Source organism: Carassius gibelio, chromosome B14 (assembly GCF_023724105.1).
Source record: "Carassius gibelio isolate Cgi1373 ecotype wild population from Czech Republic chromosome B14, carGib1.2-hapl.c, whole genome shotgun sequence".
Classification (NCBI taxonomy): Eukaryota; Metazoa; Chordata; class Actinopteri; order Cypriniformes; family Cyprinidae; genus Carassius; species Carassius gibelio.
In genome coordinates this window covers 27,848,169-27,866,196 of record NC_068409.1, presented here as the reverse complement: position 1 = coordinate 27,866,196, position 18,028 = coordinate 27,848,169, and the positions used below count along the sequence as shown (strand labels likewise).

The following is an 18,028-nucleotide window of genomic DNA, read 5'->3' as shown; positions in this document are numbered from 1 at the left end:
AGACGCGCCTGCGGTTCAGTGAAGGAGCCGTTTAACATCAAATCTGCGCTGGATACTAATATCCAAACTATAGTGAAAACACTATCAATTAGCACAGTAACAAGATCTGCAGTTTAAGACATTAACTTGTAAGCACAAAACACAAGATACTTCTCTTTTCAATATGAATAAGGCTTTATTAGATAAATCTAAGACATATAAACTAATCTAACACATAAACACACGCACACACACACATTCATACAAGTTGCAGGAAGGTCGAAAGTTAGGGAAAGATATGAGTTTAAGAGAATGGAAATATGGAATCCCAAGTTTACAGCAATACGTTAAATTGCATAGACATGAACAACCATCATTCACGAAATTAGCGCTCGCATTGAGTTCCTCAATGGGGATAAAATTATATTAGATACACCAGCACAACAAATATCTGGGAATACGTTGCCTTCGTTTGCTGTGAAAGGGACTCCAGTTGAAAGGGGTATCCCGGTGTCGCTGATTGGCTGGAAGTTCAGTTGGCTGAAGTGACGTCTTGGGGAGCCCGTGCTTGGGCGTTGGCTGAAGCTGGAGTTGTGTGGCTGGTTGGAGTTCAAACGCACAGACGAGGTCGACGTTACAAAACTTAACTCAGAACACGAAACTCTCAAACGGAAAAGAAAAGAAATAAAGTTTGACGAGACTAGGTTGTGTTCCTTCTCATTGTGGCATAAGTAGCAGCAGGCAGGCACGCTGGAACCGCGCTCAAAGAACCATGATGACTAACCGCATGGCTAGATGCTACAAGCTAAAGCTAGGTAGCAAAGCTACAAGCTAAGAGCAGGCATGACTGATAGCACGAGCAAGGCTGGAACTAAAAGCAGACTAAAAGCCGACATGGCTAATAGCAGCAGGCAGCCTAGAACTAAAAGCCGACTAAAAAAACAAGGCATGACTGATAGCACGAGCAATGCTAGAACTAAAAGCCGACATGGCTAATAGCAGCAGCTAGACTAGAACTAAAAGCAGACTAAAAAGCAAAATTACATCGTGTCCAATGTATTTAAACTTCCTTGTTGGCCACCCCTCAAATGTTGCCTTGACCAATCAGATATGGTCCTGGGGTCTGGGGTATCATAAATCATTGTTTATCTTACCAAGCATGTGGTTCTTGCCTCACAGGGTCTAATTTTGGACATGATTCCTATAACATGATTATGATATATTTTACAAATAAATGATTGTCAGGACAATATCAAGCAAGAAAATGCGATTATTTGAATACTAGACATGACTAGGTATCCTATAGTTATCAAAAGACATACACAATAAGTGATTATACATGATAGTCAAATGTGTGGGTTACACGTAAATGAATATGGAGTTAAGCAATGGAATGATTCATTCATAAGTCTTTTTGAGTTCATTCTGGTCCATATATAATGTATAAAAAGCAGTTTCTTTGCCATTCTCTGGCAAAGGGACTTTTCTGTGAAGACAAAGGTTTAAAGCCCTTCCCCCTTAGGAATTTCAGTCTGGTTTCACTGGCTGGGGGGGGAAGTCAATGCAAGTATTTAACTTGATCTCCTGGGTTTACATGTGATGTCCAGCGTTGCATTCCAATCACGAACAATAAATTTGACAATCTCTTCTTCGAATTAAAATTGTCAATAATTGTTCTATTGGTGTTAATGTTGAAAGCTGTTGTGTGAACAAGTTGGTTGGTTGGTTATCTTGCTTGGTTGTTGTGGCACTAGAACTGATTTATGACTTCCTGAGGAATTCAGCTCATGTTTCAATGCACACAGCTCTGATAGACTCTTTGATTTGTCTGATTTGACTCATTTCTGCTACATATATCCCCCTTTCGATCGGCGAGGTGTTTAGGTGAAGACATCGTCGATCGCTGGAGAAACAAAGGCAGAAGAAGCAGGCAAACACAGCAAACAGCAAGACAACACCTCCATGACAGTTACTGTACTGGTGCAGGCATCAGGTTATTTAGGTACACGTGGTTAAGTTCAATTAGTCAATGTAGTTTAGCACATTGAGGATAGTTTAGATCGTCTTGGAAATTGTTTTTATTTTGATTCATCAATCAAATTTGTGGTTAACTTTGTTTGGTTCTTCTAGGTTGTCTTACTTTACATGTTTACCATTAGTTTTCTAGTAATTTCATTTTCAATTCAATGAATTGACCTATCATGCATGGAGCTCTCTGGCTTCCATTCAGTTTAGAGTGGCTGGCGGATATTAGGTGTTGCGAGTCAATCCTAATATCAGACCTTCGACCCTCGCAGGGTGTCTAGGCGTTTCACCTACTCAGGAAAGAGGGGAAGGAGAAGGATAGGTAAAAGAAGAACAAAACAAAACAAGGCTGCTGTGGGTTTTCCTAGCATGTGTTACAACTACTATTGAGCTAGGATGTCAGGTGCAGCTAGTGTGTCGTGGACCTTAACTTAGTGTCAGGTGTTCTACCTATTGTGAGGATGGCTGCACGTTTCTTCATGGTGGGTATGTGTAACTTTGTTACGCTAAAAGTTGGATATTCTACCTGTGGGAAGAATATGTTTGTTGACTGTGTTATCAGTAGATGTGTTTACCTCTGGGTGTAGGTAATGTTGTGTATTACTGGTGTAGTGCATGTGTGGTCAGATCTGTTCAAGTCTGTGTTGTCTCCCCCTTTTTCTAGCATGTCACTTAAGACTGGCTCTCAGCATCCTTGGCTTGGATGAGGGCGTGTCCATGGTCTAATGAGGGGTCAGTCCAGCAAGGCAGGAAGTTCTTTAGCAGACAGTTGGAGGCAGTTTGGCATGGCTGTGTGAAGCTGAGTTGCAAAACTTGTCTCCTATGTTGCATTCTTCTTGTGATGCCTTCTGGCTGTAGCAGACTTTCTGACCTTCTGTGCTCTGGTGGTTGCTGTTGCACAGACAGGGAATTTGGAACTTGGAGTTGGAGTTCATTTGACAGTTTGTTAGTGACTGAGGTGATGTCCTTTAGTACCTCAGATTTTTCATCAACAGTTGGCCGTGAAAGACTTGTTCATTCTGGGTTGTTGTTGAACAGGTGCTTGTCATCTCTGATGTGGTGCACCAGGTGATCACCGGCCTTCCGTTCTGTCGCTGGTCACAGCGAGCATGACTCAACTTTGTGGTCATATGCATGTAAATTGTCTTGAAGGAACTCTCTTAGTTGTTCCATGACTTGTTCCGTGTCTTCTAATGGTAAGCGGTTATGTTCTTGTGCATACTCAGCACTGTGCATGTCTGAGTGGTGCTGAGGTGGGTTTTGTTGTCGCTTACCCACACGAGTTGCTCTTGGATGAGTCAGGTGATTACCTTTGGATCTCTGGTTAGGTTTCCAGATGTTATCCTTTTGGTTTCTTGAGAAGCGTGGCTGGTCCCATGGATTTTTCCAGCAGTTGGGCTGAAAGCGGTCATGGATATGGGCGTCACGTTCTCTGTGCTCTTGATGGAAGACTCTGGTGTTGTGATGCCACTGGGTGTCGTCCAGTGCAAGGCTTGAGTCTTTGTTGACAGAGTTCAAGAGTGTGGAGGTTTTGCTACCTTTCTTTGAGGCCACCTTCTGCTTGTTATAGGCCTTCTGTGTTAGATCACGCAACTGTTGGATGGTCATGGAGTTCGGACAGGCCATGACACCTAGATGGTGACTGACTCCAGGGTGCAGATTTCTTAGGAAGAGGCTTTTGAAGTTCACATCCTCTTCAAGGTCAGGGCTGTTGTGTGCACCAAAGTAGGCTTGTCGGAGTCGGTTGTAATAAGCTTGTGGAGTCTCTTGACGACCTTGTTTGGTTTCCAAGGCAGTTAACAGTCCATGTTCAGACTCTGGGTCTGTAAACTCTTTAATCAGGACCTCACGAAGTCGCTGGTAGTTTGACTTGGTTTGACTGGGCTGTCGATCTAGAAAGTTTCGTACCTCGGAACTGGACGTGGCTCTAAGGAGGTATAACCAGTCTCTGTCAGTCACATGAGGTCTCACTTCCAGGTGAAATTCGATATCTCGCAGGTAAGCTTGGATGTCGGGGCTCTCTGTGGAGTCCGGGTTGAACCTGCTGATGTTTTCAGACAGCTTGTTGAGGTCTTTGATTGTCATCCCGTGTGCAGCTTCAAGGTCTTGGACGGGAGGTTTTCTTTCGTTGGCAGGAAAGGGTTGTGTGGCGAAGGCAGGTGAGGTTTTGGGTTGTGGCCCTTCGCTCCATTCGTCATATGCCAGTTCTTGGACGTGGGACTCTGCTCTGCTCAGCAGTGATGAGGCTAAGAGAGGTTTCTCTTTCCTTGGCTCTAGTTTGTGCTTGTAAGCATTTTGGAGTTCTTTTCTGACCATGTAGAGCTCATCGTTGGTATCATCTAGTTGTTGGGTCAGATTGTCCATTTCAGTTCTGTACCTTTCAAGGTGGTCTTTCAAAGCACTGATTTCAGAGTTCTTGTTTCTGATGTCTAGCTTGGCTTTCTCTAGTAGCTGTTCGGCATACTGGAGTCTGTTTACCAGGTCTTTCTGAGCAGCCGTTGTATGTTGCTGGTCGAGCTGAGCTGCTGCCAGGGCTGCTTGGAGCTTCTTAACTTGTTCTGTTGTATCCTGCTCCCTCTCGCTGGGTGCTTTGAGTTGATTTTGAACTTTCACTTCCAGCTTGTCTATGCGACGTTGAGCATGTGTCAGCTCCTCTTGAAGGTGGGTGATGTGCTTGTCGCTCAGTTTCAGCTGGGTTGTGAAGGCATAGCTTAGTGAGCTCGTGATCTTGACTAGCTCCTCGTGGTTGTTGTTCTGGCTTGAATCTTGTGTCAGGAATCTTCTCAGGATTAGGATTATTATTAAAAATAATAACAGTTCAAATGTATTTGGAGTGAGGCTGTCTGTTATGCCCCTCAGCCAAATGTTCACATCTTCCCCATGGGAAATGGGGTCTGCAGTCTGCGGCATGTTGGCACGCTGGGGAGAAGAGAGACTGACACAGATCTGTGTGGAGTAAAAGCCTATGTGTGGTGGGACAACTAAGTGTTGTATCAGTGATTGTGAACCACTAGTGAAATGTGGTGATGACTGTGTTGGTCTCAGGGTGTCTAAGTAGGCTAGAGATGCGAAGACTTTGTCACTCTAATGAGGAAGAGGAAAAAGAGACAGAGGTGAAAAACAAATTCAAATGACAAGCAAAATTTATGTTTTTCAAATGAGGAAAATATTTTTTTTTTCCAATTAAATGTTATCAAAAACGTAAACAATATTATTATATTTCTTGCTTTGGACAAAAGAATACAATAATAATTCTGATATCTCTTTTCTTAGTCTGACAGGATTGACACCGTACACCTTTCAGTTGGACCGCTCACCAGGGAGTCAGCGAGGCGACAGTTGCTCAACACGTATCTCTATTAAATTGATCGCAACGTTGGATGAGATGCTAAAACTTGGATTGCGTTTCCAAATTTAGGGAGGTTAGGAAGAACAAATGAGAGGATGATTACAATCAAATTCATAAGGATGATTCGTCGTCTTTGGCACGATTGTGTATTTACTTCACTTAGAATTGATTGATGGTTCTTACATGTCCTACAAATGTAAAAAGAGAAGAGGAAAGTAAAGGAGAGAGAGGACGGAGATGGTAAGTCTCAGTAGCGGTTATCTCAACTACAAGGAGAGCGTTGTGTTAGTTGCTGCACAACTAATCAAACAAAATAAACTTTAAGTGAAAGAGGGTTGTCTTTCTAATTTATTTGAACTCGTAGTGAGGGATAACAATGTCTCCTTTTGGGGCTCAGGTTTGTCGTTCCCAGGCTAGGATACACAAAAGAAATGGTAAGAAATAGGAAAATTAAAAAAATTAATAAATGGGCAAAATATGCAAACATGAAATTAAAAAGAGGAAATCAATACGTAAAACAATAGTGGTTAAGTGTATAACCAAAACAGGAAGAGGGGTAAAACGCATTCAAATAAGTAAAGGTCTGAATAGCATATATTCAGATGGGTAATAAATAAATTAGGAAGAATAAGTTTACTTAACTTCCAAAGTTCAAGGCTTATTCATTCCTAAAATAATTAGACCCAAAAGAGAATACTAGAAATAAAAGATCATATGAAATGATCTGAGAGGGAAATTTTAAATGATTCAAAATAAATTTAATGTTTCAATTAAATTTAAATTTGACAATTAATAATTGTGAGTCAGTATTTCCCTTTCTAGTAAAATGAAAATAAGTGGTCTAGTGAGAAAAGAGAGCGATAAAAAGAAAGGGACTAACAAGTGTTAGTTAAGATGTTTAAAATGGTTAAATCACGTCAGCGTTGCCCAAACACACATTATTCTACCACTGGATGGTAATGCTAACGGCTAACCTTTGAGGCTAGTGGCTTTAGTACAGACTTCAATGTAAATGCAATGGTTTCGTTAGCTTAGCGACACCGCAGAGTTTGTGCGCTGCGCGTGCACAGTTCAGAGTTGGTCCGGAAGTAAGTTAGGCTTCCGGGTCACGGTCGTCACTATGGCAACCAAATCACATTCTAGTGGATTAGTACATGAATCGTTGCATTGTTGCAAATACAGTTAAGCATGTTACATGAAATGTCGGCTCATTTCAACACTGTACAAATAACAACACCGCCTTTCAGTTGGTTTTGCGATGTGGCACTTAAACTCTCAGTTTGTATAGAGTTAAATTTATCTTAATTCAAATAGCAGCTTCCTGCTGTAGTTATTATATCAATCTCAGCAATTTGATTCTCCGTGCCAGTTTTTTTCTGGACACAAACATAAAAGTTTTCCTTCGCTGTTGGTACACAGTTAAAATTTACTTGATCAAGCTTTTAAAACACTCCCTTTCAAATTACTCTCGGACACACGCAGTGTTATGCGAGATTGCCTTCACTTTGTGAACGGATACAAATGGGCAAACATTGTTCTCTAATGTTTAACGTTAACTTAGGGGAGTCGAATATCAAATTTGATTCGGCAGTGGAACACGCACTGGCAATCAAACTATATGAAATATGAATACGGGGACTTACGGGGATAAATAGATTGAGGAACCCGCTCAAAACTATTCTTTATTCACCGATTTATATCCCTTTTGAAACACTAACAGTTTAGCTCCGTTCAGCAAACAGTGACTGAGATAGCGTTTGAGACACTGGAACACGCAGTGAAATCAAATCAGCTATAAAACAAGGCATTACACAAATGAGGAACACGCTCAATTTCTACCTTATTGTACGATCTCAGATATTTACTTTTAAGTTCACTTACTGCTGTTAACAAAGGGGAGACGGACTCGAGTTAAAGTCTCCTCTAGCTCCTTTCATTCAAGCGGGAGGGCGCGCGCTGCTTACGTCACGCAAACACACACACACATACTCAGGTCTCGCAAGCTTCTCATCTTTCATTCCTTTAGCAAAACAAAGATTAAATAACTTGGTTTATGCTCACAATTTAGATTAAACTGCCCGCATTCTCCACCATTATAAATGTAAGGGAAACAGGTCAATTTAGCTCAAAGGGAATCATTTAAGATTTTAAAGGGAATTTGAACAGAATCACTGTTTCACGGCTGTTCACGGAGAAAACAGTGAAAACACTATCAATTAGCACAGTAACAAGATCTGCAGTTTAAGACATTAACTTGTAAGCACAAAACACAAGATACTTCTCTTTTCAATATGAATAAGGCTTTATTAGATAAATCTAAGACATATAAACTAATCTAACACATAAACACACGCACACACACACATTCATACAAGTTGCAGGAAGGTCGAAAGTTAGGGAAAGATATGAGTTTAAGAGAATGGAAATATGGAATCCCAAGTTTACAGCAATACGTTAAATTGCATAGACATGAACAACCATCATTCACGAAATTAGCGCTCGCATTGAGTTCCTCAATGGGGATAAAATTATATTAGATACACCAGCACAACAAATATCTGGGAATACGTTGCCTTCGTTTGCTGTGAAAGGGACTCCAGTTGAAAGGGGTATCCCGGTGTCGCTGATTGGCTGGAAGTTCAGTTGGCTGAAGTGACGTCTTGGGGAGCCCGTGCTTGGGCGTTGGCTGAAGCTGGAGTTGTGTGGCTGGTTGGAGTTCAAACGCACAGACGAGGTCGACGTTACAAAACTTAACTCAGAACACGAAACTCTCAAACGGAAAAGAAAAGAAATAAAGTTTGACGAGACTAGGTTGTGTTCCTTCTCATTGTGGCATAAGTAGCAGCAGGCAGGCACGCTGGAACCGCGCTCAAAGAACCATGATGACTAACCGCATGGCTAGATGCTACAAGCTAAAGCTAGGTAGCAAAGCTACAAGCTAAGAGCAGGCATGACTGATAGCACGAGCAAGGCTGGAACTAAAAGCAGACTAAAAGCCGACATGGCTAATAGCAGCAGGCAGCCTAGAACTAAAAGCCGACTAAAAAAACAAGGCATGACTGATAGCACGAGCAATGCTAGAACTAAAAGCCGACATGGCTAATAGCAGCAGCTAGACTAGAACTAAAAGCAGACTAAAAAGCAAAATTACATCGTGTCCAATGTATTTAAACTTCCTTGTTGGCCACCCCTCAAATGTTGCCTTGACCAATCAGATATGGTCCTGGGGTCTGGGGTATCATAAATCATTGTTTATCTTACCAAGCATGTGGTTCTTGCCTCACAGGGTCTAATTTTGGACATGATTCCTATAACATGATTATGATATATTTTACAAATAAATGATTGTCAGGACAATATCAAGCAAGAAAATGCGATTATTTGAATACTAGACATGACTAGGTATCCTATAGTTATCAAAAGACATACACAATAAGTGATTATACATGATAGTCAAATGTGTGGGTTACACGTAAATGAATATGGAGTTAAGCAATGGAATGATTCATTCATAAGTCTTTTTGAGTTCATTCTGGTCCATATATAATGTATAAAAAGCAGTTTCTTTGCCATTCTCTGGCAAAGGGACTTTTCTGTGAAGACAAAGGTTTAAAGCCCTTCCCCCTTAGGAATTTCAGTCTGGTTTCACTGGCTGGGGGGGGAAGTCAATGCAAGTATTTAACTTGATCTCCTGGGTTTACATGTGATGTCCAGCGTTGCATTCCAATCACGAACAATAAATTTGACAATCTCTTCTTCGAATTAAAATTGTCAATAATTGTTCTATTGGTGTTAATGTTGAAAGCTGTTGTGTGAACAAGTTGGTTGGTTGGTTATCTTGCTTGGTTGTTGTGGCACTAGAACTGATTTATGACTTCCTGAGGAATTCAGCTCATGTTTCAATGCACACAGCTCTGATAGACTCTTTGATTTGTCTGATTTGACTCATTTCTGCTACAAAACGATATTGTTGGAATCACTTTCAAAATAATTTTTCTCCAACTTGAAAACTATAAAAAATTGACGGCCAATTCTTCAATTTTTTTTTTTATTATTAGTTTTTTACGAAAAACGTTTGGAACATTATTTGTTAGTGAAATATAAGTTTTTGTTTTTTAGCCCCCTGGAGTTGGTCCCTGCGTATATGCGATATGAGGCATTTTCTCCTATTAACCCTGAAAAGAACTTAAATTACACTTTAAGTTTTGATTGTACAGATAACAGCAAAACATCAGTCAAATCTGTAAAGGGTCTACTTTTATTTGTATACAGACATAATAACAACAAAACTTTGTGCATTTATAAAATAAAGATAACAAAAAAGGTGTGCTGTCTGCAGCCTTGGTCTGCGGTGATCTTCATTTAGAAATGCGTCATTAAAATGAACTGTAACTCAGTGAATACTCAACGAAGAGACACGAGAGAGATATCTATAGAAAGCTTGATAATTCTTTTTTATCATATAACAGAAAGACTCTTTATTGCGGACATTTTTTAAAGTAGGCCTGTTAAATAACTAGGGCATAATATGACACGGTTAAGTGTTTACAAGTAGATAAAATCAAATAAAGCATACACACACACACACACACACACACACACACACACACCAAATGCACCCAATTATGCATTTGTTTTGTCTTGCATGAACAATGATGAACAAAAGGCACTTAACATCAAACCTTAGAATCAAATGAAATAAACAGAAAATGAATTAAGTCTGCTAAATATATTTAAATGTGTGAGAAATAATGCATTCTGTTGTTGCCAGCATTTAGGTTAGACACAACTTCATAACATATGCCTTCTTGACCTCCTACTAAGAAAAAAAAATTCAACCTGTATTGACATTTTCCCTCTTTGAAGTATTTTAATCAGGCTTTGTCACTGTTCAGGAAATGTAGCAAGCCATTGGTTTTCCTATTAGCTCATTTCATTTCCTTTTACCAAGAACTGTTGGAGAAAACAGGACCCATATATTCCATCCCTCCAACTGGGACAGCGTGACTCCACTGGTTCTCAGTGAGGTCATGTCCCCTACTTAAAACCATAGAAAGAAACCATTTCCCTCTGAGCAGTCCAGAATGACAGATCTAGTGAACTTGAGGAACCCATGTTGCTTACTGTGGATATAGGCTAGGCTTTATCATTAATTGTGCTCTACAGTATGCAGGTAAAAGCATAGTTGTATTGTGAGTCAAATGTATAGGCGACTCTTTTACCAGGTGTTTTGAAGGCAGATCAACGTTCGTGACAAAAAAATATGTGCAAACTGTAATTAAGCAGAAATCAGGTAGTTCCTCACTATCTGAAGCTGAGATCCTTCGCCAGTTTAAGTGAAAGTTAACATACCCAGCGTTTTCGACCTGTACATTACACATCACATCATAATGTCAGGTGTCATTACGGGACCTTAGCGGGTTGTGTGTGAACGCACCCACAGATTACGTGAAATCACTGGCAGTGTGAATGAACTAAAATCTAACGATCCAGGAACAACTGCTGGGACACATTACCCGTGTATTATCTGGAATCTCAGTGTGAACGGAGCTTAAGACATCTGAACATCCTACAAATGAGATCTCATAAATATCATAACAGTTTATCCTACACAGCAATGAGATTATATAGAGACCACATGGAGAGTCGTAAAGTCATTTCTCATAAAATTCTTCCAAGACTTAATTATCTTATCTATGCCATCTACAGCTCTTTAATCTTACTGGATGTCAACAATTGTTTTGGTTGTGTCAATTTATATTTCTCCTTATGAATTTGATCAGAAACGTGGGATAAGTTTAACCGTGAAATCCATTCATTCTCAAAGAGAAACCTCAGAGCAATAAACAAATCCTTTGGGAAAGCAAACTCTATCAGCGAACAAAAGTTCTGGATTTTTTATGTGGATCAGAGTGGGTTGCTGTTCTCATTGTTTTTCAAACACATATGTGTGTTGACACTCGGATACGGTTCGCACTCTTCATTTCCATATGCTCATGGCTGGATGGAAATGACATCTAGTCACAAATATCTCTGAGGCATGAGACATCACAGTGACAATGAGAACTCTATGAAAAGAGGAAATAGTATGTTGCAAGAAGGAGAGCTTTATGACCTCGTGCTGTTTTGTTTCGAAAGAGGACGTCAGGAGGCACATCGGTCTATAAAGCTGCCGCCACAGGTCCTCATTAAAGTTTCCTGTGTGGTGGATACACCCAGTGGGTTTTCATATTTCCTTTTTTTTCTGTTTACGGAGCTGTATAGCTGCTGACAAATATAAAATCATCTAACTGAAGTCTTATTATATTATGCATATATAGCCAACATTCTGTATGTATGCATGTATATATGGGCTTGAAAGAGAAACTTTGCGAAAAATATTTTGGGATTTTTAGCATGCAATGAAAACACTTTAAATGAAGATACATTTTTTTTTTTTTTTACCAGACACCATTTTATATTCTTTAGATTTTGGATTCATCAGAACACCCATGCTCAAAAACTAACCAAGCATAGTAGCTGCTGATAACTTATTTAAAAAGTATGTGGAGCAGCTAGTATTATATTTATTTAGTTGTTTATTTAACAGGGACAGTGCAGAATAACATTGCTGATTCTCTACATATAGGCTTCTAGTCAATGGCTAATTTGCAGCCTCAGTCCCTGGTAAGACTTTAGCTGAAAACTAGGTTATTAAGGGACAAGGATCAAGGATTAAGTAATCAAGTCAGTATGTGGGATGTACATCTACAGTATATTGTTGTTTTTGGGATTCTGTCATGTCTGTTTGTTACTCATATAATAATAATTATTATTATTATTTTCAGAACGGTATATATGATTTATAATTTTAAAATTTAAACTTGTGAAATTATGTATTTGTTTGGTTATATATATTTCTTTATTTTAAAAACACAAAAATTGATACCTTTGTGTTGATGGCTTTAAATGTTAAAAATTTACTTTGTTATTTTCTTGGGTTAAAAGGCCAGCCAAAATTTTTGATGATTTCTTATTTTTTATAATTTTTTAAAATAAAATAAAATAAAATAAAATAAAATATTTTATTTTAAAACTATAATGAAGACAAGGTAGGAAAAAAGAATGACCAAAAAAAAAAAAAAGTAAACTAAAAAACTTGTCAACTGACAAACTCAAAAAGTTGCTGTATACAATGAATGAATTAATGAATGAATGAATGCATGAGCTAGTGAACAAACAAACAAATACATGAATGTTATTATTAAGATGTAGAATTTCTGTATCACTTATGTTTCAACATTAAAACATTCCAACAAATTAAAAAGAAATTCTTAACCTGGTAACTATGTTAACTAAGATACTAGGTTAACTAGGTTTATTATATAACTAGGTATTTAAGGATCAAGTGTTTAATCATTGACTACATTCACCCAGTGTGAATGTATTTACTAACAGACATTACTCACAAATGCCCTTTTCTTGCTCACCATAAATCTGTAAACACCCGTAACCATAGCAACAGATAACAATTCTAAACATCAAGTCTTTGTATTGCTTATTTACAGATGTCTATTTCAGGCATTTCCCGCTGCCTTCGTCCTTTCAGACATGCATTCCCCCCTCTCTGCTTCACCCAAACATTTTACAGGAGTTATGTCTCAATCCCTAACAGCACAATACCCCTATTTCCTGGATTTTTTTTTTCATAACCTGAGAGATTCTGACAGCGCTAACATTAGTATTAGTACTAACAGTATAGTCCTGTCCAGTGTCACTTTATGTCCCTTTAGAAATACATCTATACAATTAAAAAGAGCATTTGATTATTTGTGCGCATGCTTTTGTGCATGGCCTGTCTCTTCCGAAATAAATGGTGCTCATAACAGAGGAGTCATAACCAATTCTCCTCCACTTGCCTGTCGGGCAGAGAAATTGCTGATGCTCTAGATTTCCAAGGTAAAGAGAAGATTAAGTGTGGACCGCCGGTGTGTCCTGCTCCATACAAATCTAAGCTGAAGATAAAGTAGTGCTTTGTTCATGTCAGATTTAGCTCCTTATGTGAGGGAAAGCTATTTATGGTTTATCAGTGCCATGAAGGTTTCAACCTTTGGGATGTTTTTACTTGTCAGAGTGATGGGATTTATACACGGCCTGTCTCAAGGTTACACATTTGTCTGAAGGCTTCACATCACAATACATTAAAGTTACCGGCAGCTTTATTGTGGACACCGTAATTATAGCTTAGGCCATCATGGGCAAAAGTTCAGCGACAGTGAATGTCCCATGCTACAAAAAAAAATAATATTTTTTTTTGGAATAAAGAGACAGAGAAACAAACAGAAGTAAAGCACAAACATTTATAGAAGTAAACAGTTGATCTATAATCTCAAATTTTTGGGAGAACAAATGTTGACCCTGCAGGCACTTTCAAGCAGTGAAGTATTGATTTAGCAAGTTTTCAGTGCATAAGAGCCAGACAAATGCATAATGCAGCGTGCACTTTTGGTGATGACTATAAATCTGCTTGGATAGAGAGAGCCAGCGGTCAGATACGTTGTTCCACACAATTATGTCAAACAAATACACACTAAATTCTCCACAAAGCATGGGGCAAATGGCCATTTAAAAGGAAATCTTTTTGCCGTTGTGAGACTTTTTTCTTTTCTTGGTTTACAAGGCACATCAAAACAAGATTACTGTAAATTGTGTATGTTTTTACAAGAAATTTTTTTCTACTTTTTCTACATTTTTGTTATTTCTTGTTTCTTTTTAATTGTTTGTGAGATTCATAAGCAGTTTCTGAGTGAAAATTGTTTCTACATCATTTTTTCTTCAGTGTGGATGTGCGTGCATGGAAAAAGACTCTTCATCTTCTTCGAGCTTCTTCTAGGCTAATTAATTATCCAACACGCTGTCAGATACTGTGTGCAATGGTTTCGTGCCACTCAGACAAAGCATCATCAAAATGCATTCATGTGAGATCCAGTGGCATCAAGGCATAAGGACAAAACTACAGCCATTTAGGCAATAAATACTTCAGTGGTACATTCATGAATTCCTCCAAGACAAAACATAAATAAGTCTGACTAAGCTCTAACATCACCCTTTCAACTCATTTACTATGTCATGGCCTTTCTTTTTCAGAGTACTCTGCATGCAACTGCTAGCAGTCCGGATACTTCTGTGATGAGTTTGTTAGTGGTGCAGATGACTGCCACACTTTTTAGCTGCAGCTGGCGGGGTATCCACCCCTGCTGCATTCGATTATTGTAGGCGATTTAAACACTGACCTTATCTAAACTGACAAATGGCCAATTCTCTCTCTTCTCAATCACAAATACCCAGCGTGCTCTAGTTTCTTATTTACAGCCTATTTTCCAAATGCCACATTTGTTTCTGTTTACACCAAGGACTGAGGGCCATCAGCTGTGAAGCATTGTTCAGATGGGCTTCACACCCGAGTGAGTTGCGGCAGGCGGATACGGCATCATCTTTGTGGGTCGGATCTGGCATTCACCAGTTTGCCTTTTATCATGCTGGGTTAGCGCTACAAAGATGGGGGTGGGGAGGCACACCTTTACAAACAAGAAAGTTGTATGGTCATATTCTCTCTTTATATACGGGGTTTCCCAATAAGGTTTTATTGATTATAAATATAAAACAACTAAAACAACTAAAAAAAAAACAACTTAAAATAATACAATATGTTTCATTCAATAAATAAAATGAACATACCTACATTTATATATTTAAAAAATAAAAATAAATAAACACATTCTGTACTACTTATGTACTGCATTTTTTCAAATTAAAATGCACACAAAATCTATTAATACTCCCTTAATGTGTGTTTAGAACTTATGTTATTCTGCCATCTTTGTATTAAAAGACAAAATCTTCTTTAAATTTAAATATGAAACCCATGACCTCATGAAAGACCTCTGCACTCTTCTTCAACCTCCTCTCCAGAGTCACAGGAAGTTCAGTTCCCTGCAAGCCTCTCAACTACACTATCCCGACTGCTTGAGGTCAAACCCAAGCCTCCCATGGTGCCGAGTAGGTGTGATTTTCTGACCTTAGCATGTGTGCGCTTAACATTAGCATAGTCTCCCTTGAATTCAGGGGTGGTTCTAGGGTCAGTGAATATTCTGGGTTTAGCCTAGACCTTTGTGAAAACATATTGGCACATATTTTCTTAAAATTTAGAAATATCTTACATTGATGTGCACTGTGTACTGATAACAGTTTGATCCAATTAACTTTAAAAGTCAGCATTCATTCAGTGAAACATCATGTGCTTACTTCATCTAGATCAGGGGTGTCAAAATCAATTTGTGGAGGGCAAGAGCCTGGCAAAGTTTCGTTCCAACCTTGCTCCAAAACACATACCATGTCATTTTAAAATAAGCCTGAAGGACTTAATTAGTTGGATCAGGTTTGTTTAATTAGGGTTGAATCTAAACTTTGCAGGGCTTCAACCATACAGGAATTGAGTTTGACTCCCCTGATCTAGATGGTGGAACTCTTTGGTCATAAAGTCAGCAAAAAAAGGTTTCATTTCTTCACTGTTGAACAAAACAGTGTGACAACAACCAACCAACTGGCTCATATGTACAAATACAATTTTGTTTTTACTAAACAAACAAACAAATATGTATAATGTCTGAATAAAGTGATCATTAACGTTGAATTTTTATATATAATATTTATTTTAGTGATGTCAATCGATTTGATCACATTTTTTTCTGAGACTAATCACGATTAATCACAATTAATCACAACTAACATTAAAGTTTTTGAAAATACTTTTACATTGCAATAATGTAATATTCAATCTTTAAATTAATGTAGAAACAACAAAAAGACTAAGTATAATGGCTTTTTTTATGAGTGAAGGCCAGTATCACTTTCTCCTAACTTTTAACCATTGATTAGCCATTAGAAGCTATCAATTTCAACATGTATTAAACTACATGAAATAACTTTTAATTCAAGTGAACTTAAAACAATGTTCACATAAAAACATTATAATAAATGTCATATTTACCTGTGCGCTTCAGCAAGTAGGAAATATACAGAAATTTTATAAATTTATCAAACAACTAATTCTAAATTAATTAATTCTTAAAGCTAAAAAAGCATTAATGGCGTAAAAATGTAAAAGTTTAACTGAAAAAAATAAAAATAAAATAAAAATGTGTTAATGCGCTAATTTTCTCATTTATTTATAAAAATATTTGAATAAACTTTATTTTGATTTTTTACATTTTATAATAATATATTTAGAATTTAATTTAGTTAATAAATTAGTTAGTGTTCATGCATGAAAACATACTGGCATATTGTTTGAAAACCAATTCAGAAATCTACTAAAAATATTTGGGACTTGAAAGCCCAGCCGTGCTGCCTCTTATGGCTTATTCTCTGGATCAGTGAGTAAAATATGACCTCAAAGTTGCATTCTACAATCTCCAGCATTTTATCACACACTGTAAAATTCTATGAAACATGTATTTATTTGCCTTTGCATCCCCCTTCTGTTCAGTAAGCCAGCATCTCAGAGTCACACCCAGTGATCCTGCCTATTTTGCAGGGACCTAAAGCTGGTCTCATGGTGGGATGCGCATGCTACAGAGTATCACATCATGTTTGAAGTGGCTGTCTGTGTGCTAAAAGGGTGAGACTGAAAGAAACTGAGAGATTCTCTCCCGCTGTGACTCAAGCTGCCACAAGAGAGCTTTGGATCTGCATTTTCCCATGCAAAGAGGTATAAGCCACCTGTGCAACTACTTAGCTTCCTGTTGTCTGCAAAACTGGAGAAAGAAAGAAAGATTTTACGGATCTAAATGTGCATTAGCCTTCAGACCGGATAACTTGACATGTAAGCCCTCATACACATGCATGCGGTCAGCTCACAATTACATGCCATTTCCATGCAGTTCACGTGTGTCTCTGTGTGTGGTGTCTTACACATTCCAGTGCTTCTTATTCACCCCTATTTGCCAGTGTATTAACGTGCTGTGCATTCATGCATGTCATCATTTATTTATTTATCCACTCGTTTGTTCATTCATTCATTCATTCATTTAAAATACTGCAGCCATGGCAGTAAGGCATGATGGACATTTAAAAATATGTTTGACATAAAAGTCCCCCTTGCGGTTCATTAAAGAAACATTTAACCCATGTGGCGAGTGGGGCGGGGCCGAGAGGCGTGGGAACGAGGAGTGAGGCCAGGTGTAGTGATTGGAGATGAGCTACACCTGAGCCCCACCGCTAGTATCGAGTCCCACGTAGGAGATGGAAGGATATAAAACTGGAGCCGTGAGGGGCTGACGCGCCGTTTGTGTTTATTTCTGATTATTAAAATTATGTTTTGATTGTGCGCTGGTTCCCGCCTCCTTCTTCCCGATGAATATGGAGATGTGTTTGTTACAGTGGTGCCGAAGCCCGGGAGAAGGAGGGACGCGCTGCTGAAGATCCCTCGCCGCTGTGGTGAATCCGCGGTGCCCTCGAGCAGGCGAGGTATGTGCCGCCATGGACGCTCGAGGCGGTGGGCTGGAGCGAGTTGCCGGGGACGGGCGAGCTCGCTGCCGACCGCCCACGACAAGGAGGGGCGGCTGCCGTCCGTGAGGGAGCGGAGGAGTCGGCGCCGTTCGCCAGGGGGCCGGAGCCTGCCGCCTCCGTGACGGA

The 18,028-nt window shown here is 39.0% G+C and overlaps 2 protein-coding genes across 4 annotated transcripts in view; both read right to left on the bottom strand.

Annotated features, from left to right (window-relative positions):
• Positions 1-18,028, bottom strand: part of lingo2 (leucine rich repeat and Ig domain containing 2) — a 326,054-nt gene that overhangs the window by 72,537 nt on the left and 235,489 nt on the right. The window lies entirely within an intron of this gene.
• Positions 1,047-7,289, bottom strand: LOC127971317 (uncharacterized). The gene is made up of 2 exons (XM_052574217.1): positions 7,235-7,289; positions 1,047-5,088 (listed from the first exon to the last, which is right to left on the bottom strand). The coding sequence occupies exon 2, from the start codon at positions 4,912-4,914 to the stop codon at positions 3,103-3,105; it is 1,812 nt and encodes a 603-aa protein (XP_052430177.1). The 5' UTR covers positions 4,915-5,088; positions 7,235-7,289; the 3' UTR covers positions 1,047-3,102.

Bases quoted from the DNA above. Each gene is read 5' to 3' on its own strand.
- LOC127971317 (XM_052574217.1), bottom strand. From the start codon at position 4,914: ATGCCGCAGACTGCAGACCCCATTTCCCATGGGGAAGATGTGAACATT.